The 25,221-nt window shown below is 42.1% G+C and overlaps 1 protein-coding gene across 1 annotated transcript in view; it reads left to right on the top strand.

Annotated features, from left to right (window-relative positions):
* The window catches only part of LOC105455485 (sialoadhesin-like), a 197,246-nt gene that overhangs the window by 103,017 nt on the left and 69,008 nt on the right, over positions 1-25,221 (top strand). The window contains exon 6 of the mRNA XM_011698854.1: positions 10,047-10,198. Coding sequence (XP_011697156.1) covers positions 10,047-10,198 — 152 coding nt within the window. The remainder of the gene's footprint in view (positions 1-10,046; positions 10,199-25,221) is intronic.

The following is a 25,221-nucleotide window of genomic DNA, read 5'->3' as shown; positions in this document are numbered from 1 at the left end:
CCTCCCCCCCGGTGAATTCCATAAAAATACCCGAACTTCCATAGCGCATTAAAAGCTTCGTTCGAACGTAGTTTACGCGATACAAAAGAAAACTGCGGTTTTCGCGCGCCCAGAGGCTTTTTATTCGCCTGTGAAATAACGACCGCGAATCACTCGCTCGCACGCCCGGCTATTACGCAAAACAAAAAAAAAGAGCGGTACCGAATATTTTCCCGGGGAGAATGTCTCGAATTTTCCGAATAGCCGCGGAACAAGTTACCCACGTTATGAATATGCAAAAGACCGTCAATTTCGACGCTGCGCGATACTTTCGATTCCTGTTTCCCCCTCTACCTTCCCCTCCATCACCACCACCACCACCACCACCACCACCCCGTTTCATGTGTATCGGTATCAATATTTTCTCGCTGCGAAAGAGGGCAGAGCGAATATTTAACCGGCGCGCGTGATCCGATTTGTCCGGCTCTGGGATTCTTTTTTTTCCTACTCGGTCCGAAAATGAAAGCGGACTCTCGACGAAACGAAATTGAAACATTTTTCATCGATTACAAGGGTAGGAGGGGGGGGGGGAAGGGGACGGCGACGGCGGGAATTTCGACGAGAAGAAGGGGACGAGGGGAGTTTCGTACCCTCCCGTCGAAAAGCAATCAACCCCACGATGTCATTAATAACGCCACTTCCGGAATCACTCCGAAACGCGACGAATCGCATGGCGCCCGGGTAACATGCCGCGGTCGCGACAGCGTTCGATTAATCTCCATGAAAAACAGAGGTAGAAAGGAGATATACGTGTCCTTCCCCCTCCCTCCTCCTCCCCCGTCCTTTCCCTCCCCTCCTTTTCCCGCTTCCTCCATTTTCCCCTAACCCCGGAAACAACGGTGGTGACTGAGGAAAATTGCGATTCGAGCGATTTCCTTTGGCCGACCAAGATCGACCCGGGGCGAATAATTCGTTTTTGCAATTATTCCGAAGCGTAGAGGGATTGTAATGAAAAGTTCTTTTGCCGGCGAGAGATTGTAATACGTCGCTATAATTACACGTGAAAGCCGGATGGCTTTCGGTGGATGTGGTGAAATTGCAATTCAAGCTTTACGCTTTATATCTGCGCGTATTGAGCATCAGAGAGATCGAGCTCCGCTCTCTTTGTGTATATCAAAGATATTAGTATTATTTATCTAAATTTTTACGAACACAATAAGTCGAACACGTTATGCACATTTTTATTTTTTAACGGTAGATACTCGTTATAAGATACTTCCCGAATGTTGAAAATTAAGAATATTGTGGAAAGAGATAGCGATTTATTGGAGAAATACGATTCGAGTGTCACGTTTCCATTCGACGATGCAGCGAACGTACGTACGCGAGTATCTCGATAGCGTACGTACCTGGCTTATCAGATTTCGCCGAACTCTACCGCGTTTCGGCAAAAATGGATTTTTTTTTTTTTAATCGGACGACGCACAAAATGAAAAATCCTTCAATTTTCTCATCGACTAATTGACCATCGACAGTTCGTCAAAGGACAAACCGGAGGGTTTTTAATTGATCGGCGCGAAATAATTCCTGTCGGATTTGACGATCGAAAATGGACGGCGGGCTCAGACACAAACAGATTGCAGGCCATTCACGTGTGATATCACGCTCGTTTCCCCGAAAATTTAAAGCTGGCCTCGCGGCCCGAATTATTCATTGCTCACTCCGTGCGTGTATACGCGTCGAAAATAATTTGATAATACGTTCTTTCGCGTGTTCAATGCCCCGATGCTCAACGCCGCGAGAATTATTTGCTTTCATCGGATTTCGAAACGATTTCTTTTTACGGCAAAGTTGACATTTCGATCCTTTATGTAGCGATTTTTAAAAATTATTTAATATTTCAGTGAGCGAAGTTTTAAACTAATCCATATATAATGAGATTGTCTAATGGTTTGACAAGTAAGCTGTAATGAATTATTATTATTAATATTGCAGTAATGCCACGAATAATTCGTGGTGCAACAATTCTTAATGCCAGTGTAATCGATTATCTGCGCTCTCTCTCTCTCTCTCTCTCTCTCTCTCTCTCTATTCTCTCTCTTTCTCTCTCTCTCTCTTTTTCTCTTGCTCGTGCAGCCTTTAACGATCGGGAGGCACAGCTGCTTTTATATTCCCGTATACATTTTTAGATTCTATCAAATAATACATCCCTCTTCGTCCGCGTCGTCCCGATGGCAGTCGCGCGGGGATGGAAAATTAATATTCATAATTGTATAAGCTGCACAGCGGCGGCTCATCGGCACGGCCGAGATTCATCCGACAAGAAACTTACGCGCCAGACAAACAAGTTTAAATTAAATCGCCGGAAGCTGCCAGCTCCGAGCCAGGAGGATACGAGAATCCGTGGAAGAAGACTCGCCGTAAATTGCCTCAGAGGCTACTTGCGTGCGACGTAAAAAGTTCGAGCGTAAACCGGAATCGCGCAGTATCGATCGTAAGATATATTTCGAACACGCTCGGATTTCTTTGACTTTGAAAAGAGCAAGACGCTTTTATCTTCCGCCGCTGGAGAGAACAGACTTCTTATCAGATATTCTGATAAGATGTTTCTTTTTTCTTTGTTCGAAGCCATCGATAATAATTGTTCAAAGAACATTAATGAGGATGATTAGTAGTGTCGTACGTTTTAATATTGAAATTCTGTAACAAGTGGATTGATATCGATTGGTCATTATTTCAAGCGTTCCAGAATTACAAGGACAAATTATAAAGAAGTAAGAGCTAGAGTATGGAATAATTTTTTAAAAATTGATTTTAAATAATCCAATTACACACACGATTCCAAATGAGAGAATGATAACAGAATTGAATGGATTTTATGGATTGAAAGCCATAAAATATGTCGCATTTTCATTCTTCTTCATTGTACTTCAACATTTTTACGAAATGTTTTTTTTTAATATTGCAGAAGTAATAAGCAGTATTTTTTTCTAATATCAGAAGCGCGATAAAATAAATACATATGGTATCATCAAGAGGTCATCGAATGCCATCGTAAGATCGGCGACGTAATCGAATGTAAATATCGAACTTTGCCGCGCGATTCTGAAATGATTTCAACAACCGAACGTAGCACTCGGTTGGATTCCGCGACGAGTGCTTCGTTCTCTTCGAGGATTGAAATTCATTTCGCAACTTCGCAACGTCTCTCGATCCTCTTGCTAATTGGAAGCGCAGGAGGAGTCGCAGTTGCATAATCGCATCTGCATGAATCTCGATTGCGTTGCCTGTACGATCGCACGAAGATCACTAACAAGTCCTCGGAGATTTGGGTTCGAGAAATCGATCGACCTGCGAAAACGATATATTTCCACGACGCGTATCGACAATGTATAAAGTCGACGAATACTCGAACTACAGCGTTCGAGTGGTTCGGAAGTGGATTGCACTCGGGATGGCGCGATGTATCCCATTAATTTTTCATGCCACCGCCGGGACCGGGACGGTGTTCCGAGGTAAAGTCCGTCGCGTTGTATGCGAACGCTTCGCGGGGCGGAACGTCGTCGTTAATAATTATTCGATATAGCTCGCCGCGTAATGGAAATGGTAAAATTGGAAATAGAATACGATACTCGGGTATCGCGTATGGTATTAGTATAGGAAGGTACGCCAGCTACACGAAAAATAAATCAGACTCGTAACGAATGCTTAAAAGCTTATTTGGAGAAACAAGAATTGCACGGGATATCCGGTAACCTGTGCACGATAATGGCCGATAATTTATAAGTGGTAATGTTCGTTAACTATGCGTGTTCACGAATATTTTGGTTACGTTTATCTTGTTACTCACAATTACTAGATTACCTGCAGTTGCTCAGTTCATATCATTTATTTAATATCGGGTTAAGTTTGAGTATTTGCGAGAAAGACACATTGATGTATTCGATAATTTATACACTTTCGAGTTATTTTTTTAACAAGAGATGGACGATGTGTGCACGGCTCGAGAGAATGAAGAATTTGTGAGTTCTTAGCAGAATTTGCCGCGCCTGAGAGAAAATATTGTATATTTTTCCATATAATGTCTCGAAACGACACATACACACACGCACAACACTATGAATTTTTATTATTTTTAGCAACGCAGTCTTTCCTTATCCTCGTGTCGCCGCTGATTCTTTCAGTCATCGTAGAATCGATTAGAATAATGCATTAGAAACGCATGTATGAAACGCAGTGACAAAATTATATTACAATGCAATACAGGTCCAACTGGGAGGGATTGAAAGATTTAATAAAATCATTTGTGTGGAAATTTTATGTTTTAAATTTGTAATAAACCCAGAAAACATAAACGAATTTGAAAGATAAATAACAGGTAAATAATACAATAGAACCTTGAATAAATGGGTATAATTGAAAAAGTTGAGCTGATAAATATTATTAAACTAATGCAATTATTGTTTGTGCGCCGTTGATGTCAATAGAGAGAGCGCTGTGGGAGAACGATATTATCACGCACAACAACATTGCCGTTAGCGCGTTTTATTTACTACAATCGTTTTAGATCCGCTGGGCCCTTACTTTCGCGACGGAGATTGCAAATCGGCAGGATATCGCAATGGGAACAAAGGCGGAGACGATCGCCCCCTCCGCGAATTTGTTCAACTTTTAATGACTCATTCTGTAGAGGCGTTTGATTCCGAACAGAACGTAGCTTGTGCACGAGTTCGAGAAGAATAATCAAGTTAGGTAACAAGCCGAAGAATCTCCTCGGCTTCCCCCCCTCCCTCGTGTCGGGGACGCATTTCGCCATCACAGAAATTCCATTCGGCAAAAATCCCCTTCGTCGCCCCCTCTTCCTCCTCCTCCTCCTCCCTCGCGCGATCGGCGTCCTTCGTTAATTAGTAAGAAAATTAATGAAGCCGACTTCGCGAGCGCAAACTTCGCACGCGCGAGGCTCATTAGTCTTTTATAGCTACGAGCATTAACGAGAGTAGTAGATGCGCCCCTTGATATAGTCAGGCGATTACGTGTCTACGAGTAGTAATGACCTAACGAGAGTCAGACATCAAAAGAAATGCCTAATTAAGGTCGATCCTGATGACCGTGCCGTTGTTGCTTTTCTCGACTCGACCAAGCAGTGATATTTTAACGGTGATATTTGTAAATTGTAAAGCTTCTTTATGATAGAATTATGAATATTCAAAAGAACGAAAGGAATGACACACTAGCACAACACGTGCATTTCAGTAGTTTTTGATGTACATCAATTTTTCTCTTTTTTGAAATTTTTACTCATTGCCAGATGCAATTACGGAATTGTTTAATAAGAAAATGAAGGATTTAATAAAATTAAAATGAATATTGTTGCAATAATATAGTAAATAGAAAATTACATTTTATAATTTATTTCAAGTGTACCTTAACAAGATTTTAATTTGCACATCGAATTATGCAATGGTATAAATTTGAAAGTTGCCGCACAAACGAAACGATTCCTTCTAGTAAATTTAATTCTTCGCGAACGAGAAGCGTTGAATTTACTAGACGACATCTTCCCGGATTTTTACGTCAAGAAAATAGCATTTGGAAATGAAGTAGGAAACAAAGCGTAAATGTAGTTCGCAATTTGACTGTCGGTCGGAACGCTCCCTATCAGACCGGGTCGAACCCGTTCTACCCGTTTTACGGGCGCTATCAATCCGTCGGGCGGATGTTCTCGACGAGCCCGCGATACAAAGTAGTTTCGTAACGAAGCCGGGCGCAGCCCCGAGCAGATTTTAGCGACAAAACGAGGGGAATCCGCGGAGTCGCAAACGGCGTAACGACTCTACGAAAGTGCTCTCGCGCTGGCAGCGCTGCTGGAAGAAGGGTTTAGCTCACTCCGGAGACGGGTGAACTTCAGAAATGTTACTCCTGGTGCCTTGATAACTCAATCCGCGGGGAGCTAATAATTCTCCCTTCTCCGACGCGAATTGTTCCATTAATGCCGTGGCATGAAGTCTTCTCATCTGATAATATTATATTTCCGTCCGTCAGTCACTGTGGAAAAACTTCACACAATTTCAAACTTACATCTTGAAAGTAAAGCGAGCGCGTAGAGTCTTTTAACGATTGACTTTAAGAAAATTGCATTTTAGGGATGGCGATGTTCCTTTTTCGGACGCTATCGAATAGATTTCTATTTTTTTCATTTGCCATTTAGATAAAATTAAGATAAAAATGTTAAATATCATGTAATGTATAAGTTGATTTCAAAGAGTCTGCAATTGGCATGCACAAATGCTCTGTACGGTAATTCAAGGATCTTGCGCACACGTGAAATGTCGTTGATACACACATATATCTTCTCGTTCGCGAATATACATGTAAGAGAATTAGTGCTTCAATGATTTGTTTCCACCGAGCTTGGATTCTTCGAGCCCAGAATTAATTAGTTTACCAAGAGACTCCTAGCAAGTGTTATTCGGTTGCACGCCTTGTTCATTTCCCTGTATTTTCCCGAGCCGCGAGGACCGTGTACATCGTCGCCTCGTTTACAGGCTCTCGCTAAAATTGGAGCGAGAATAGACCGCGAAGAACGGCTCCTCTTCCCCCCTTTGTTTTACCACCCTTCGCCCCCCCCCCTTCTCACTTCGATGAGACTGCAACGAGCTCACGGCGGCTTTGCCAAATTATGGCAATAATATCACTTAGAATCGCATTATTGCGGGTCTCGGCGAATTTTCACTTAAACCGGGCGATACGCGAGATTGGCGCATACGAACCTCGAGACGTGCGACTCCTCTAATGTTCAGTCGTTCGCGAAACAACCGACTTTAACCTACGAACGAGCCGCTTAACGACCAGCCTTTTCCCATCACCACACACACACACACACTCTAATTTCACCATTTGACTTTCTTCATCACCTTTTTTTGCTACTTCGTGCGATGCATTTTATGTCTGTGAAGTTAGCACATTTTGTTAATTAAAAAAAAAATCAATAATAGTTCCAGTAGCACTTTTCATAGTTTTACCGTTTCTGATAAACATTTAAAAATGTGCTGCATTTTTAATAGAAAAAATAAATAATAAATAATGACGTCTTAACTTAATGTTCCAGCACGGCACATCTCTCTTTAATCTACTATATGCCGACAAATATTACATCTGTCAAATGTTCCCGTTAATTCTAAGTTAATTTCATAATTATGTAGCGTTCTAAGACGAAATTGCAACAATTAATCATTTTTACACAGTTCTGAATATATCCTTAGCAGCACGACACTTGGTGTCATGCTGATAATTTTTGGCGATTCCGATCGAGTTCTACGCGAGTAGACTAAAATTAAATTGTACCTTATATTCTTAATTTTCCTCGTGAAAGCATAATCTATATAATTTGTTATGAATCAAAATGCACTCACGTATCGCTCAGAATCTGCAAACCTTTTTTTTTAATTTTTAGTCAAATCAAACATGCAATAGATTTAATTATATTGTACTAAAATTAGTACAAATTATTTGTTTTTCAAAAAAGTTGTTTCTCGGATATCTCGGTCGAAATAGAATTCAAAGTTTATTTTGAAACAGATAAATCTATTTCCTTTACTGATCTTCAGTCACTGAGAAAGCCGGAACAAGATTGAGCTGTCTTAAAACAGTTTAGTTAACTTTTTTCTTAGAGTAAGTATAAAGTTTCAGGCGCGCGCGCAAAGATTACCTTTAGAATAATTTTTAAACTGATTACTACCTAATTTTCGTAGTTGAACTTAAAAACAGAATTAAGAAATCTTCCTCCATTTTATTGCATTTAAAAATTCAACATTTACGTTAAATTCATTTATAATTGTAATAATTATTTTTATTAACCCTTATTTTCTAATGTTGTTTCTATCATTCTACTGTCAAGTTTGTGTTTTCGAAAATTTTAGTTTAATTTCTATCTTGGAAAGCATCTTCACTGGTCCTTGCAAACCGCTTAAGCCTTAAGCGTCGCACTTAAGCGTTCTCGCGTCTAACAGATAAAATGGTACTCCGTCCCGAACTCTCCTTTCAGAAGTCATACGATAAACGCGCGAACATCTCGTTTGGAACGAAGCGCGCCTTATTGAACCGCTTCGTAACTCGATTAAAGCCACTCCACGCGCGTGAATAATAATAGCGGCTCATTAAAGCTCCCGAGGAGGCGACGAAAGTCTTCGGGTTTGCGCTTCCATTTGTGAAAGGGCCTTTGATTGGGAATACAAATTGGCGAAAAGGCACTCGCAAAAATCCCGCGAATGAAGAGGGAAGTGCGCGCGAATAGACGAATCAAGGGAATTAGTATAATTTTCTGAAGAACTTTACTGATGACAAAATGTACGAAGTACATATTCATTTATAGTGTAAAATATAAAATGTATAATTTCTTTATAGTTACATAGCTACAAAACTTGATAATGAAAAAATATGTAATATCGGTAGATATTTCTCAAGACAATTGAATCAATAATTCAGAAAGTTTTATGAATAATGCAATTACTTGCGCACAACATTAATTACTATTAACGTTAGAATATGTATTTCAAAATAAATTTAAAGCAAAATAAATACTTTTACCTACAAAATAAATGCTTTTATTTAAAAATATTTTTTTTTTAACCATTTCATTTCCGAAGTACATTCGGCTATGAATTTAATTTTAAATTTTATTAAGATAAAAGCATCATTATCTTTTAACTGGCGATTTTAAATACCTTTAAATTATTTTTTTAATATAAATTAGAGATTTTTCAAACTAGATCCTACATTAATGTTTAATAATACAAAATAGTTTGTGCGTGCGCGTGAATGTTTCTTCGAGATCACATGGTTAGTTTCTCAAAGTTATCTGCGTTAACTTGGAAAGACAACCAAGTTGGCGTTGGTATGTAGACGAAAGTAAAATGATGAAAGGAAGACGTTCTCCGCTCGGTCTATAGGGAAGGACTACTAAAAGCCTCGTCGAATTCTTCCCGTCCGCGCACCTGACGACATGAATTTTGATTTGCAAATGAAATCCCAACTTCATCGGGAGTTTCGCGCCCGGCAGTTTCTCTCTTTCTCCGGCCGCCTTTGTTTTCGGCCCGGCTTTTCATGACGAGCACCAATTATACGGGCCATTCTCTCGTCCCGATTCCTTTCACCTCCGTACGTCTTCCAGCCCGCCCCAATTTTTTTTCTCGATCTATATCCGCCTTCCCCTGTCCTCCGTCGTCGACATCGATCTGCGTTTTTCCTTTTTTCCTATTAGTCCGGGAACTTCCGCGGAGAATGTCGGACAGAAAAGGAGCCCGGCATGAAATTCGCGAGCGAACTGAATTCTAATTATCCTGGCGTTTCTTTCGCGCGTTCTCCGCGTTCCGCTTCTCTTCCTCTCCCCCCCCCCCCCTTTTTCCCTCGCATTCGCCGGACCGCGTCCTTCGTTATGCGCTACTGCACGTAGCAAAAAAACGTATCCTGAAAAGGGACGAAAGTGGAGATCGGGAGGTGGAATGGAAATCAGAAAAGCGAGCGTCTTCGCGTCGAGTCGCGCTTATGACCTGTACGTGATTGCCATTGAAATGCCCTTTCTTGTTGCGCACAGTAAATTATTTTGTATCAAATTGGATTATTGATATATGAGTATAGAGAGAAAAGTCTGTATGCAGGTTCTATATGTGTTTCACCAGCAAAGTAAATGAAAATAGATTATTGAAAGAGAGAGAGAGAGAGAGAGAGAGAGAGAGATAAAGAAAGAGACAGATTGCGTGAAGTTAAAGTTCCTCATAAATTCAAATAGGCACAGACACGAAAGCAAGTTATCTTAATCCAATTTTCAAAGTTTGAGATTACACGTAACTTTCCTTAGCTACAGATTCTTCCGCAAGGAGTTGGAATTTTAAACAAAAATTTAATCTTCCATGCGCTACAATATTTAATATGTATCACCTATTGTAAGTCTTTGTCGTTTGCGAGCTTTTTTGCCGACGATCGGGTTTCATTTTCTCCACACATTTTTGACGTTCGTTTCGGCGATGTCGAGTAAAAACTAAAGTTTTCATAAAAACGGGTTCTTGCAGTGAGGCCGCTCAAGGTGGAGATTTTGGGGAAGGACCAGATCCTATCGGCAGGGAAGACATATGACGTGAAGTGCCAGAGCACCGGCTCGAGGCCGCCGGCGGTTCTGACCTGGTGGAAATCCTCGAAGCAGCTGAAGGGACAGAAGAAAAACGTGAGTGATGCCCCTAAAGATCTCCTCTTTCCTGCTCGCGTTTGCGCGGCGCGGCGGGCGGGCAAAAACGAGATGCCGAACGAGGCGAGTTCTGCCGCCGCTTTCGCGGTTAATTGCATCTCCTCTACTTAACCGCTGTTTCGAGATACGGGAAACGCGTTTTCTCGATTACACAAATCCACTCTGCTTTATTACGCCGGCTAACCTGGTTACCCTAATGAAACGAACCACTTCATTTAAACACAAATATTTTCGCAACGCTCAGCGCGGCGGCGAATGAATTATCGCGAGCGATGAAAGCGTTATTTTAGAGCATTGTTGATTCAATCGGGGAAGCACTATTATCCCTGCATCCCGTAGATCTTGATTGGAATGTGTATTTTTGTAACAACTATTTCATATTTTGTTTTCTCTATTACTTTATATAACGAACACACGCGATTCGTTTTATCAACATGTTACTTTAAACACACAGGGGCACACCCGGTGATGAAAGAACGAGCGAGAACGCGGAGATTGCTATCGCTACCTTTTTTTTCCAATAAAAATAGACTGTTATTTCAGAGTATTGTTAATTTACTTTGGGGTACTATTATTATTTTATTTCGTATAACTCAGGTTCCAATCAAAATCTTAATTTTCGCGAGTGCTATTCCAGTCCTCGTCCTCGCGTATTACTTTTATATATAACTGTCGCGCCGCGATTCATTCTATCAACGTCTCGAAATTGAAATCTTCGATTCACCGCCACCGCAACCGCCGCCGCGCACGAATGGATCGGAAATCGCGGAGTTTCTATCTTCCCCTCTCTCTCTCTCTCTCTCTCTCTCTCTCTCTCTCTCTTTCATCCTCACCTCTCCCTTCTCTCTTCCTCGCCCCCGCTATCGATTGCGATAACACACATCTCTTCGCAATATCAATCACGCGAGAGCTCCGCTTCGTGGCGCCTGCAAAATCGACGTGGCGCGAAAAATCCGTCTCTCCCGCGATTAAACGAGGAATAATAGGAAGAGCGGAAGCGCTCGGAATAACGCCGGAAATAATGACGGCGGAAGACGATGCCGCGCGCGCGCGGTCTTTCTCCGTCGCGGACGACAGAGAACCGCTTCCGGCGAATCGATCCTCGCTGCGCTCTCCGTCCGCGGCGCGGGCGGCGGAGCAAAAATAAAAATGACAGTGTCTCGATACACGAAATACTGCCGGGAGCCCTTCGCCCGCGACGTAAATGGGAACTTGTGGAAATAAATTCACCTTTTATCTCGCGCAATTTCTCCGCGGTAAGGTTCGTCCTTCGTCTATTCCTTTTAGGATGCAATGCATTTAGTTCTTTTACGTTTTCTTTCTTCCTTCTTTTTTTACTGTACCTTAGACCCGCGCGACGTCTGTGTTTTGGAAGTTTCTTCGTTAATTAAGACATTCAGATGAAAGGGAGAAGATCTGCTGACAGCTTTATATTTACATTAAGAGCGTCACGTTGGCATTATACTGGCATTCCGTCTTCATTTATTATCAGGACAATGGGAGTACACCTGAAATATTATTACATTCACACGGCACCGAAAATATATAGCTATGAGTAGGGAACAAATTAATTTATAACTGCACAAGCGCGAAAAGCGATTTGTCACAGAATTATGGCATCAATTAGAAATCTCTGTTTGTTCTCGCTTCGCTTATATTCTCTTCCCGTTTCTATTATTTTGTACGTCGTAATTTTATTTCATCTGCATTACGTGGCGACGTAAGAAAGAAATGAAAGCCGGACCTTATTTCTCCAACGTCGTTTACCTTGCCGGTAAGGGAACGCCAACGTCGTCGCCGGAGCGATCTTGCGCGAGAATGCGGGAAGAAACGGGGCCATTGCGGCTCTTCGCTCGACGGGTGGATCAGGCCAGCGAGCTCGTAAGATCAGGAGCCGTGTAACGAGCTCAATGACAAAAAGCCCAATCGACTTTTATATACGACGCCACCGGAAAGATTAGGCCTCGCGCTCGCGCGCGCGCCATTATACCAGACAAAATTCCCCGTCCGCGAGAGGAAAAACGATGTCTACATAAAATGGATTTCCGGTGGGAACCGACGGAACGGAGAACCTACCGAGGTTATTTCTTCGGGACGATTAACTGCGGCAGGGGGGGGGGGGAAGGGGAGATTGGACGCGCCCCTTGTTCCCTATATATTTATCCACCCTCGCTATAATTTGGAATTGCACCTCGAGGCTATACACATCCCGTATCATCTACGTCAGCGATTCTCAGCTGATCGTTCGTGAAAGCTTTCCCGGGGATTTGTAATTAAAAGTTTCATAACAACGTTTGCTTCGATCAAAACTTTTTCTCGTAAATTCTGTACGTGGTAATTGAAATAATCTTACGACTTGTTTCCTAATAGCTTGAAGAATGCTGCGATGCGTATAGCTATATATATATATTCCTCTTCGCTATTTGCATCTTAAAATCACGTTTACAAACAGATGCAAGTACTACATTTCCAATTCGCCAATTTTTGAGACTTATAAAAAATAATGTAAAATAATACACGAATTAACAAGCGACGTTAAAACAAGAGGTTACATTTAATGGACGTCAAAATACGATTGACAAAGATTTTTAGAAGGAAAGTAATATTATCGGGTGCGCAACACATTATCGCGATAATCCACCGGGACGAAATAACTGCGTTAAATCGAGGCGACCGATAGTTTCGGCTAGCACTTACTCGCCCCCTCGGTCTTGCAATAATAATCGCGTTGCGGGCGACAACGGGAAATAATCGATTTCCATTAATAAAAGACGTCGTAAGCTACTTAGCGAGCAAGTATAGCGCCGTGAGAAGGGGTGATGGGGGGGGGGGGGGGAGGAGGATACGCGCCGTAGGTTTTTACGCCGCAAATTGAATCCGAAAGTTTCCGCCTGCGAAAACCACGGCGAATTTCAAACTGTTAAGGAACAACATGATGTTCGAACGCCGGGAAACGCCGCGGCGCGGTAATATCCGCCGCTCCGGATCGTCCGATAATTAATTGGATCACGGGAACTGTCCGCCTGATAATTGCGATAAGTCCTTCCGCGAGATATTACCTCGCGCACACAGTTGATGATTATTTCCGGGGGATACTTTTCTCCCGGCTTTGACATTATAAGCTCGGTAATAGCAAAATGCGATTGCGCGAGCGTGACGTGCAGATTTCCGACGCTTCGTGTTATAAGAAGGAACCATCCGAGGAGAGAGAGAGAGAGAAAAAACGAGAACAACTTTTCGCTCTTCGTTAACGCTCTAAATCATTTCCGCGTTAAAGAGCCGCAAATTTCGCTGACCGGATATAAAAGCCAGTCGACGTTTCTCTCAAATCCGCCCCGTTTTATTGATTTTACATTGTCACGCGAATTCGCACGCGGACTAAGGCTGTGAGATCGAGAATCGTGAGAAATGCGTCGGACAGCGACGCGGAGAAAAATTTCCGCATAAAGAGGAATGGCTCTGGGAGGAGGAAGGGAGGGGGAGGAAAAAAAAATACCTACTCGACGACGCGGCAGGCGTGGTAGCGTGCCAGCGACAGGGCGGATCGTAATTCTCGACGTGTTCTGTCTTACGTATTATCGTGGAGATCGTTTTTCGCGTCGGCTGGCATAACTTCAAGCCACTCTTGGGAGGAGTGGGGAGGAGGGGAGAGGGGGATTGGAATAAAAATCTATACCGATTTGCGTCCCCTCGAGGGTGAATTTAATCCGATCGCGAGCCGGAGCCGGGCAAATATGCGAGTCGATCAATGGATTGATCGCGGGACAAAGAATTCTGTATGAAATGCATATTTCATTTGCATTTCTCGTTGCGTCGATCGATTATGGAATGAACGTTAAATATATTATTAACATCATTGTCGAGATATTACATTATTCAGTATTATGTTTTTTATTATATCGAAATACGTACACCTGCTCAATATATTATTAATCTGTTTTTATTAATATTGAAATGCGGCGCATATACACGCCAAATGCGTAGAACTTGAAAATATTTTCTTTTCGTTTGATCGAAATCGGGGGATAAACTCAGAGGATCTCCAATGGCTCGCGTGGACCATTGAAACACAGATAACAGCGTTTCCATTCGGTTTACGATTCACGGTTCCACGATTTACTCTCGCACGATCCGGCGCTAATTACCTCCGAAAGACGTACTACGTCCGTCCATGCGCGTCGAAGAGCGTTCACGAATGAAAAAGCGCTGAAAGTTGCTTTATTCCGGATGTAGGGGATTAAGCATGAAAGGCCGTTTTGTCTAATTATACACACGTTGGCGCCACATGACTGGCCTTTGACGATTTTTTTCCAATAACCGATCCTTTGCGCCTTTCCTCGTTCGCAAACACTGGAATCGCTCGACGTGCCTGATGGGCACGCTTCACGTATAATGCTCGCACGCGTTGAATACTGTACCGCGCGCGGATTGGGGAATTTTAATAGTAATTTTTACGGCGAGGGACCTTTTGTGCGAGTTCAAAGAACGTGCGCGCGCGCGTTTGAACATTCCTCCGTATAACATCCATCTCGGACTCGTTGCCAAGCTCGCGCCTTAAAGCTCATCCCTTAAAGGAGATCGTTCCGGATGTACCGGGGATAACGGTCGGCAAAATCCTCCGGGGGATGAAACAGAGAGGCGGATAATCGCGGAGAAAGTTTCTCCCGTATGTCGGCCATACCGAAGGGGCGCGAAAGGAATCGGCTGCCATCTTATAAATCCAGCTCGTCTTCCCCTCCTCCGCTCATCGTCGGGACAGGTAAAGTCCTAACGTCTTTGATCCTCTTCCCGCGGGAGATGCTATACAGCAAAAGAATCTCACGCAGATATATTTATATCCTCTCTGCGATTTGGCGATTGGCTTGGATTCGCGCGTCTCCGAAAACCGATTGGCAATAACTTTGGATTGGCAATAACTTTATTTCGACTTGTAATTGACAACGATTGACGATTTGGTGAAATTTGGTAAAGATATTTTTTGCGGTTTTTGTGAAAACCGATTTAAGGAAGATGATGTTTGCTTTAAATGTAGGGACATAGCGTTCGAATTGCGAACGACAAGATCTTTTCTTGTTTGAAGAAACATCCCTCTCCCCCTCCCCCTTGTCTATCTCTCCAGAATAATATAAGAAAAAGTCAAATGTTGAAAATGTAAGAAACATCTTTATTACGAGGCACTCGTGAGGGCCTTCTATCCCAAGACGGATTGGGATTCCCGGAGCCGAAACGTATTTTCCTCTCGATTATGTCGGCAGAAAGACGGAGAGTATATTTACGCAGAGGGACGATGAACCGAGGGTTCTTTTATAAAGACTTCCACTAGCAGCCTTCAGCGAGTGACAGAACGTATACAGAATATACTCTCCACACACGTATTCCGCGAACCCTGCAGCTATCGCTGTTTGATGAATTCGAAGTTGATTTTCGCTTGGCAAAATTTTAGCGGATGCTTATTAACCTCAAGACTCCTTTTATTTCTCTCTTTTTTGATCATTAAAATTCATGTAAAATTTTACCTAAAATTTGACTTATAAATTAATATTGAATTCGAAAGAATTGGCTTAATATTTTAATGCTGAAACGGTTTCTCTAAGGTTGGTTTTTAATACTTATAATTGCGAGACAAAGCAATCTGGCATGTTTTGTTCATTCAAACTACGTTGATTAAAACGAGAATGTTATTTCAATGGAGAATAGCTAGTGTACCGATCTCTTGCAGAAAAAAAAGAGAGAGAAAGAGAAAGAAAGAGAGTCGGTCTTACTTTAATGAAATCGAGCATGAGAACCTACGAATGCGTGCATTCGCATAACAGAATCGAGTCTGTTAATCCCGCGAGCGGATTCGAGACAAAGCAACCGTGCATGTACAATTGCGTTGGCGTTAATTAGATATATCCGTACGCTTTTAAATTATTTCCGCTGAAAGAGCATCACTATCGCGGGAAATTTTTTTACTGATTGTTGTAATTTTTAGTAATTTAGTTACCTTTTGCCGGGATGTTGTTTCAAAACAATGCGGAAATTAATTGGAATTGTTTGGAAAATTAAACTTGATCAAACAAAAGCTGCGAGTATGGTAAAAGCATTCTGCTAACATCTACTTAGGTCATGCATCAATTTCGCAGACTGTTATTTTTTTTTTTACTCAGTATTACGGCTATCGGTGTTATTTTTTTAATTTTTCAATATCGCTATTGGTTTTTGGTGAACAAAGAAAATGTTTTCGTCACAACATAAATTAATAAGGAGAATCAATGGAATAATCGACGTGCGTTGTGCAAAAATGCGCGCAGAAATGCATTTCAAAATTATTCCGCCACAATTTTTTATCATTCCCGGATTTCGATAATACGGTATAAAGCTATTGATACGGAAGATACTCGGATATCCAAAGCAGGGTATCGCGAACGCGCGTCCGCGGATCTATCGAAACATTTTGACGTTTTGCCGGACGATTGCATCGAAAAGCCACGACCGTGTTGTCGAAACAAATAAATCATCGGCCATGTCAGAATCTTGTCGGCGCCGATGAATGCCCCCGTTCCGACCGGGAAAATTTTCATTAAACGGGCCCGGTCGTTAAATAAAGCCGCGAATATTGCTGAAAGAAAATATGTACATAAAAAAGGAAGGGGCCGCGGGGGGGAGAGGGATGTGTGTATACGCGCGGCAGAGAGGAGGAGAGCGGAAGGAGGAGGGACGCACGGGGGCGGTCGTGATAATTTATCGGCGCGCGTCGATGCACCGGCGCGACTGAATTAATAGTTTCATGGGGGTGACAGACAGCTTGATAATAATTTATCGGCGCGTCCGTGTAATTGCAATCGCGAGCCATCTGGGATGCGTTGGATTGATCGGCATCGGTGTCATCAATAATCGTCGCCGACGAATGTATAATGATGCTCGAGGAAGTGTAGCCTCGAAAATCGGGGGGGCCCCGCATGAATTGCGCGGCGCGGCGCGGCATTTGCTGTGTGCGTTTGCTAAACATGTTTGTCAACACGCGTCCGATCACTGGTTGGGACAACTCGTGTGTTTTGGGTAATTAATGACGGCGAATGGGGATCACGATTGCCTATAGAAATATTTGTCCGCATCGCGTTTCCCCCGTCCCACCAAAGTTTAATTGTGATTAGATGCGCGATCTGAATATATCGCTGAATATATTGCCGCAATCGATTTCGAATATATAGGATTTGGCTAATTTAGACTCGCACTTTCGCGAGCCTTTGCCATTGAAAGTATAAGAAAAAAAAAACGGAGAAGAAAGGAAATGCGTTACTCAGAATTATTATAACTACGTGATCTATAATTTCCTTACGCAATATTTCTCTAATATTCCGTAATGCAGGATATTGACAGAATCTGATCGTCTGACTCATCCGCGTCTAAATATGAAACTTTCTTATAAGCTTACTTTAATTTGACTCGGATCTCATTAAAATATCGCGTTCGCCAGGGAGCGCGAACTTGTCTTGTTAGAGATTGTTGTAGAAAGACGCGTTATAGAAAGGAAACATGAAATTCTTTGCTCGTTAATCGATTATTGGAAAAGCGTACAAAGAGGATATTCCATTAATCGAGGCACTCTTGCACGACCAAACGGCTCTCGCGAGGGATACCGGATCGATCCGAATAAAATGGATAAACATGGAGCGGTGACCTCCCCTTTCTCTCCCCCCTCCTTCTCTCTCTCTCTCTCTCTTTCTCTCTATCTCCGGGGTTGATAGCTCGACACTGGCGCGCCGTTTTAAGGGAATTGCTCTGTGTTTAATCAGACATCGCCAGTCCTCGGGTTAAGGCATCGCCGTCGTCGTCTTGATGGCGACGGCGATGGCGATGGCTCGGATGGCGACGCCTAATTCGTGGAATCCATTAGTCGAGGGGAAAGAGCTTCCTTCGCGGGCAGCCACCCTCGCGCATGTTTGGCCATCTCCGAGAGAGACGGTGGCGACGGGAGTAACAGCGATAGCGCGACGATAATAGCCGATACTTCGATGCCGCATCGTGCGTTCGCACGTGAAAGGTATAATAGAAAATCTAAGAAAGTAGAATACAAGTAAAAATCGATTCATGTTTGCACATTATGACATTTCCTGCCGATCAAATTTTATGGAATATCTATGTAATAGTCTTAATTCGAAATGTGTTTAATAATCAAGTACAACGAGCGCCGTTTGCTACTTATATTTCTTACATCTTATCGTTCGTGATAATCGAAAAGAGAAATTTTGACGAATACCTAAAAGTAACTTAAATTTATCCCTTGCTTGATATTAATATTCACAAAATAATAAATATCTAATAATTTATATCTAATAATTGCTGTTAAAGATAAAATAAAAGATAAAAACATTAAAAAGACCTATTTTCTTGCTGTAATGCCAGGCATTTTTTTCTTAAGAAGTTTGTCAGTTTTGTCGTGCATATAGAATGTGCACAACGGATAATATCTTCTCCGTGGAAAGGTATTATCTTATCGCGTTACTTATGCTACCAGCGAATATAAATTGACCTTAAAACGCTTCTCGTGCCTACCAGCATGCAACGCTCGACTTCCTATGTAGATTAACCCGCTCGAGGATAAATGTGCCACACATCTGTTAAATACGTTATCAGGTAGACAAAGGACCCTTGCAGCTGCGTCATAAAAAATTTATGAAAGATCTAAAAATCGGACGTTTAAACGTCCGATCTTTTCCCATCTTTCTTTTATACATTTGCCGACTTCCCCGGCGAATATTTAATGCCTCGCACACACACACAATTTTCCATCTCTCGAAATAAAATATCCATGATGATTAGTCCGCGAATGAAAATTTCATTGAGCCGCGTTTGAAATCGACCTAAATCATACTTCTTAGCTTCAAGGATTATTTAAAGTATTGAAGGGAAGAGATAGAGCTGAGAAAGTTACTTAACATGGAAGTCGTTACCAGTCGTTAACTTTAAACGAATGTAATGGGGAAGGAACTCCGGGTCTAACATTGAAGCCAGCTGCAAACGACTTATGTAATCGCGTTTGCGAGGTTACATCTTACAAAGTAAAAAGAAGGACGCGCCAAAGCAAATTCCGGCATATATTTCGTTACGTGAGAGCCTCGACCGAGCAAATGGATTTACGTAAACCCTAGTACTCTTTTCATCTTTTTTTTTTATCCACGCACGGTTGAAACATCACTGGACCATAAGACCGTCTTTGCGCTCGCTCGAGCTGTACCACTGGATTAAGGAGTGGGACACGACGGCATGGACGGCACGCAAAACGTGACGAATTCTTTAACCATATTATTTTTACGGGATGTTAGGTACGAGCGCGTCGTGGGAAAAACACGGGCCGGTTCCGTATAATCCGTCTCAGACTACCTTCTAATTCCGATTGGAATATCTCGGGCATATTGTTTTCACTCAGCTGTCTAGAAAATTAGAAATGATTAATGTGTCGATACTTTTGTCGTGTAATTTTACTAATTATTAAAACTTGCAAAATTTTCGGTGAATAAGCAGAAAAAGTAAAATTAAAAAAATATATATATCTATATATTTTTTAAACATTATTGTAAATTTTTGGAGACATCATGCTAACATATATTTATAATATTATATTATGAAATTATTCGGACTTGGATTCAATTTCAGGCAGAACCGATTTTCTCCGTAATTCTCGGACACACGGTCTCGGGCACTAATTTGTCGCAGTTTCGCGCATTATTTAGTCGACGGATTTTATCACCGCGAGTTATTAGACTCACAGTTTTATCACGAGCCGCGCACGTCGCTCGCCGGGCGGAAATATGCCGCGCGATATCTCGCGCAACGAGAAATATGCGTCACGAAACGAAAGTTCCATTTACGCGCGCGCAGCACGCGGTGAATTATTATTTTTCGACCGGCCGGAAATTTCTCATTGTCGGCGTTTCACAGCCGCTTTCGGAATGTCGTCAGTCTCGTTATTCGACTTGACAACGAAAAATGCAAAATCCAATATTCCTTGCCATTTTTGTTGCATTTTTCAGTTCGCGTTTGTATTTGCAAAAAAATTTTCCTCCGCTTTTTTTTCACTTGGACTCTTAACAATGTTACGGGCACGAAAATAATCGGTATGTATTGTGCACGTACATATTATATGTATATATATTCATGAAAATGATCAAAGTAATGTATTGCCATTATAATGTTTTTCTGTTGAATATCGAAAAAATTGCAAGATGGTCACATGCTGGTCGCATTTTTTTCATTAATTTGCGTTCATTTGATTTCTAATACACTTTACATAGCTCGACAAATTCGATGAATTCCAATAGCATTCGCGAGAAGCGCCAAAGCCTTTGTCCCCGGTCGCGCAATATTTTACGCGGTAACGATGACGATCATGAGGAATTAATCGGCCGCATAAATAATTTCAATACTGCGTTATTATACGTGGAATTTGATCATGAGCCGCGTTCGCGCAAAGAGCGCGAGAGGAATTTATCAGGAATACAATTATCGTAATAGTGCGCCGCGTCATTGTGTGACACGCGACCGAAAAATTGTCCCCGAGACAAATGCAATAAAAATGATATAACCGGCGCACAGCGAGATATTGTAGGAATAAAATAATGACTTCGCGCGCGGGCGTGTACGTTTACGCGGGGAACGAATTAAAAACCTCATCTCTCTCGGTAATTCGACGCTTTTGGATGTATCAAAAATCGCTCGCGAGCAAGATGCGAGAAATGCCCCGTCTTGCTACGCTTTACAATTAAAAGCTCATTCCGCGCGGAGCTTATTTGACGGGAAAGCGCGCGGAATGAAAGCGGGCGTCGTGCGATTTGCCCACAGTAAAATTTATTACCAAGCTTTCTGCTAAAAGTTTCCGTGGCAGGCGTGTCTAATTGCGAATATTTGAACGGTATTGCGGAAACGAGTTACGTTAAGTGATAGCAGTTTGAATCAAATGGCATTTATATACGAAGGAAACTAGATTTTCTCTTTCGTTTTTCTTTTTTCTTTTTAGATTCAAAGAGATTCCGAGAATGTTTATTTTAACGGAGTGATGCTTATTCTTTTTACAAACATACTGAACCACTTGTCCCATAAGAAAAATCAGAATACCTTTCGATGATTTTATATCAACGCAGCAATTGTCGGGCGGTAAATAAGAGCAATGAAAGTGCTCTCTCTCTCTCTCTCTCTCACTCGTTGCGATCTCACGGCGCTTTAAAAATTCTACTCCGTCCGAGGCGACTTCTTTCCAGTGGCGACACCGCGGCTACTAAATTTTATCGAGTCCAGCACGGTGGCACTATAAGCCGCGCATTTACGTGCTTCAACGTTTGCGGCTGCTTGTGACAGCAATAACCTGAAAGGTCCTTCGATGCCAGCAGCTATCTATCTCGTCGTCGCGAGTCTGATTCGATCCAAGGGATGTATTACCGCTATTGCTTCGTGTCGGCCAGAAGGCGAGCGAGACTCGCCGTTGCGCACACGTGCTTTCCAACATCGTCGTATCGCTTCGATTCGCTTTTAACGCGGAGACGAAGAAGAAAGAGCGACAATGTCGAAGAAACGACGCGGATTTATTTCGCCTCTTGGAAAAGCTCCCATGCGAATAAAACGAGCGACGAGCGTTCACCTTTTGCGCGCATTCCTTTATATTAAGATGAGGACTGCGAGAATATAATCGTCTGCGCGGCATCTATTTTTGCACGTGAGAAACGTGATAGAGTCTTAGAGATTCCGGCGACGTTTCCGAAAGAGATACTCGCGTCGTATTATTTGAAATTGTTATAATTTTATTAGTCCGAGGGCTTTCAATCTACGAACTCGTTGCGACCTTAATACCGAGTAAATTAAAAAATTTTTGTTTCGGTCGATAGTGGATAGTAATTTTATTTGTATAGAGAGCCGCGCGCGCGCCACGGTCTACAATGGAATTTCATGCGCTTTTTTTTTAAGCCGCAGCTAACTAGCCGGCTGACTCCATGACGGTGGAACATCGTTAACCGCGTGATACCGCACAAATGTATTTAACATGTGCGACGTAAAGCCTTGCGGAAACCTTTCTTGCTCCCCGGGAAGCGAATCAGGGTAACTGAAGACACAGGCGAGTTTCCGGGCGAGCGGATCCGCGCTGTGGTTTTGTCTGTACACAAACATCGGTGTGTGTGCACACGTTAGCCGCCGTGTGTATGTACACGGAAAGATGGAAGGGCTCTCCGTCTCTCTATGGCCCTTTCCTCTCGCCTCGTGTCTCCATCACGAACGTAAGAAGAAGTTAATCCCGACCCTTTCACGGGGGGATCGTAACAGTGGCGTTGCACAAAGGGGGTGGAATGCGCTACGCAAATTGCGTCTTAGCTACGACGTAACGTACAATTACGTTCTGCAAATGGACGAGATATCTCGTCAAAATTCTAGTTTAGTCTCTCAGGCATACAAATAAAATCGATTTTAATAGAATTAACGAATCAATCCACATGAATTCAAAAGTAATTTGTGCAAATTCATACAGACACGTTTGGCGTCATTAATTTCTCTGGCGTGTATACATTTAAAAAATTATAGAAACAAAATTAATAATGAAGGAAGGTATATTTATTCATTTAAAAAATAAATTATATCTTTCATTTATTTTATTTCCAAATTATTATAAGAGAATATTATATGAATTGATTCGACGTTTAAAAAATGTAATTTTCTTTTTGTCTTAATCATCTGTGTAAAATTATTTTTATATTTTATCATATTTATTACTTATTATATTTTTAATTATCTATACGGGGGGGTTGCTTGTGGAGCCAACTTGAAAGTCGCTACTAATTAAACGCACGATCTTATACGGGATGCGTGGGATGTGCGCGCAGCAGCGTAATCCGGGCACGCAAAACTGGAATTTCGAAAATTTGGGCTAAGGTATTGTCGGAATTTTCGCCGGTAAACTCCGACCGAAATTTTTTTGAATTCCGGGAACGTAGCCGGTACACAACTGAGACCAGCCAACCAAGCACCTGCACGTCGGGGATTTGATTTTAATTTTTTCCAGAGCTCGCCGTGTCTCGTTTTTTTTTTAATCCTCGTTTTCATACATCCGGTATTGTTTTCGACCAACTTGCGCGGGAAACAGAAAGCACGTACGGGAAGAATAAGTAAAAAAAAGCGAAGGATAAGACAAGAAATGAATGTAGGAAAACGGAGAATACAAAGAGAGTTGAAATTTGATGTGCAGGGCGGTGCAATGAGAAAAGGTGGGTTGCGCGCACATTTACACACACACACACACACACACGCGCGCGCGCGCGCGCGCACGCACACAAAACCGCACACGTGGTCCACATCCGTGCATATTTTTCGTCGGCGAATTTGCATGAGTAACGGCACTGAAATTTGAGGCGGCGTCGTCATAAATTCCGCGAAGAAGCGCGGTACTCGAGAGTGCGCTCCTCGGGATACAGCCACGCGTATCTCGTTTTTCGTTTCGAAGCCGGCCGCGGCCGTTCGCGTTTCGCCGTCGAGCGTTTACGTCGATACGATATTTGAAATTGAGATACGGCGTTTCGAAGTGTGATGAGATACCCCGCGTGCCACGCGCGGTCGCTCCTGTCATTCTTTTCCCGCGACGAGATGCAGCAATTAGATACAGCAATATCCCATTCCGCTCGATTGTAATAAAGACTTTTGCAAATAGAGCAGTAGCTTTGTATATTCACCGAGAAATGTGTTTTGATTACACCAACGGGAGGTACATGCAAAATGCATTCTGATCGTACCAATCAGAATTCCTTTTATCCCAAATGAATTTCTGGTTATCTCTCAATTAGAGTGCTGGATTTAATTATAAGCGTTAACTAAATCTGATTTGCACCTCTTTCGAATCTGTCAGATTTCCAATTAATGCAAACAGTTTTTTTTGTCAGTGTAAAACTAGTCGTAACGATCGTTAACTTTGGTTTCAAAGTTAACGATTATTACGACTAGTTTTACACTGGAAAAAAAACTAATTAACTAATTTTTTATTGAAGCTTTAATAAAAATTCAAGAAATAGTACGCAGAAAAATTTTTCACTGCGCGTAGTGGAATCGCAAAGAAAAAAACACCGCGACATTAAAAACTTGTGCAAGTAAATAATTTTGCCCCGCCACGGAGCACGTTGTCTGTTCATTCATTTTTGTTAATTTTGCATAAGTTTTTGAAATTTTGAGATACGTTTAGATTAACGCACAACAGTAGGTGGTCTAATTTAAATGTACAATTTAATGCTTTCTAATTTACGGAATTGCGTGTAATATAATTGTAAGACCGATGTATACGGTTGCGTAAGATTAATTATGAAATTTCTTTCGTATAACGGCACGGCAACAACAGTAACGTCGAGTATCTGGCGCGCTTTAATAACAATATCATTAATAAATAATTTATACGGTCTGTAAAAAAATCTCGATTTAACATTGTGACGTATAAATTGAGAAATAAAATAGGTTGAAAGAGCGCGCGTTTCTTTTCCTACGCGATGAGAGTGAAAATTTCATCACGGAGAAGCGGGACCGATGGAGCGTCATTAATGCGATGACGTAGTCGATTTTTCTCGATGGGAAAAATCGAGTATTCGCGATCTCGGCTCTCTCTCTTTCTCTCTCTCTCTCTTTCTCTTCTCTTTTACCTTGGAAGCAAAATCCTCGGGTGCGAAATAAGAAAGCATTACGCGAACTCCCTCGCGGCAACGATTCGATTGTCATGGAAATTTTACGGGACGGAATTAATTCCTGAAACAGTCGTGTTTAAGTCACCGAAATTCAGTGCAGTTTCGCAATTTGTATTAAATCAATTTTGTCGGCGGCGACGTGTCGCGTTCCTGTCTCGCCTGAATTGCGCTTATTTCCTTACATTTTCCGACGGCATCCTAATCGTCGAGGGTCTCGATTCCATAAAGCACTCGAGCTCTCCAAGAACGGCATTTCCGGAGGAGCCATGTACGTGTACAAACAATTAAAAAAATTGTTATAAGAAGAATCCAAGAGAA

This window comes from Wasmannia auropunctata, unplaced genomic scaffold, assembly GCF_000956235.1.
Source record: "Wasmannia auropunctata unplaced genomic scaffold, wasmannia.A_1.0 LD335903.1, whole genome shotgun sequence".
Taxonomy (NCBI): Eukaryota; Metazoa; Arthropoda; class Insecta; order Hymenoptera; family Formicidae; genus Wasmannia; species Wasmannia auropunctata.
Note: the sequence above shows the minus strand (reverse complement) of the source record. Positions and strands in the feature narration are given on the sequence as shown.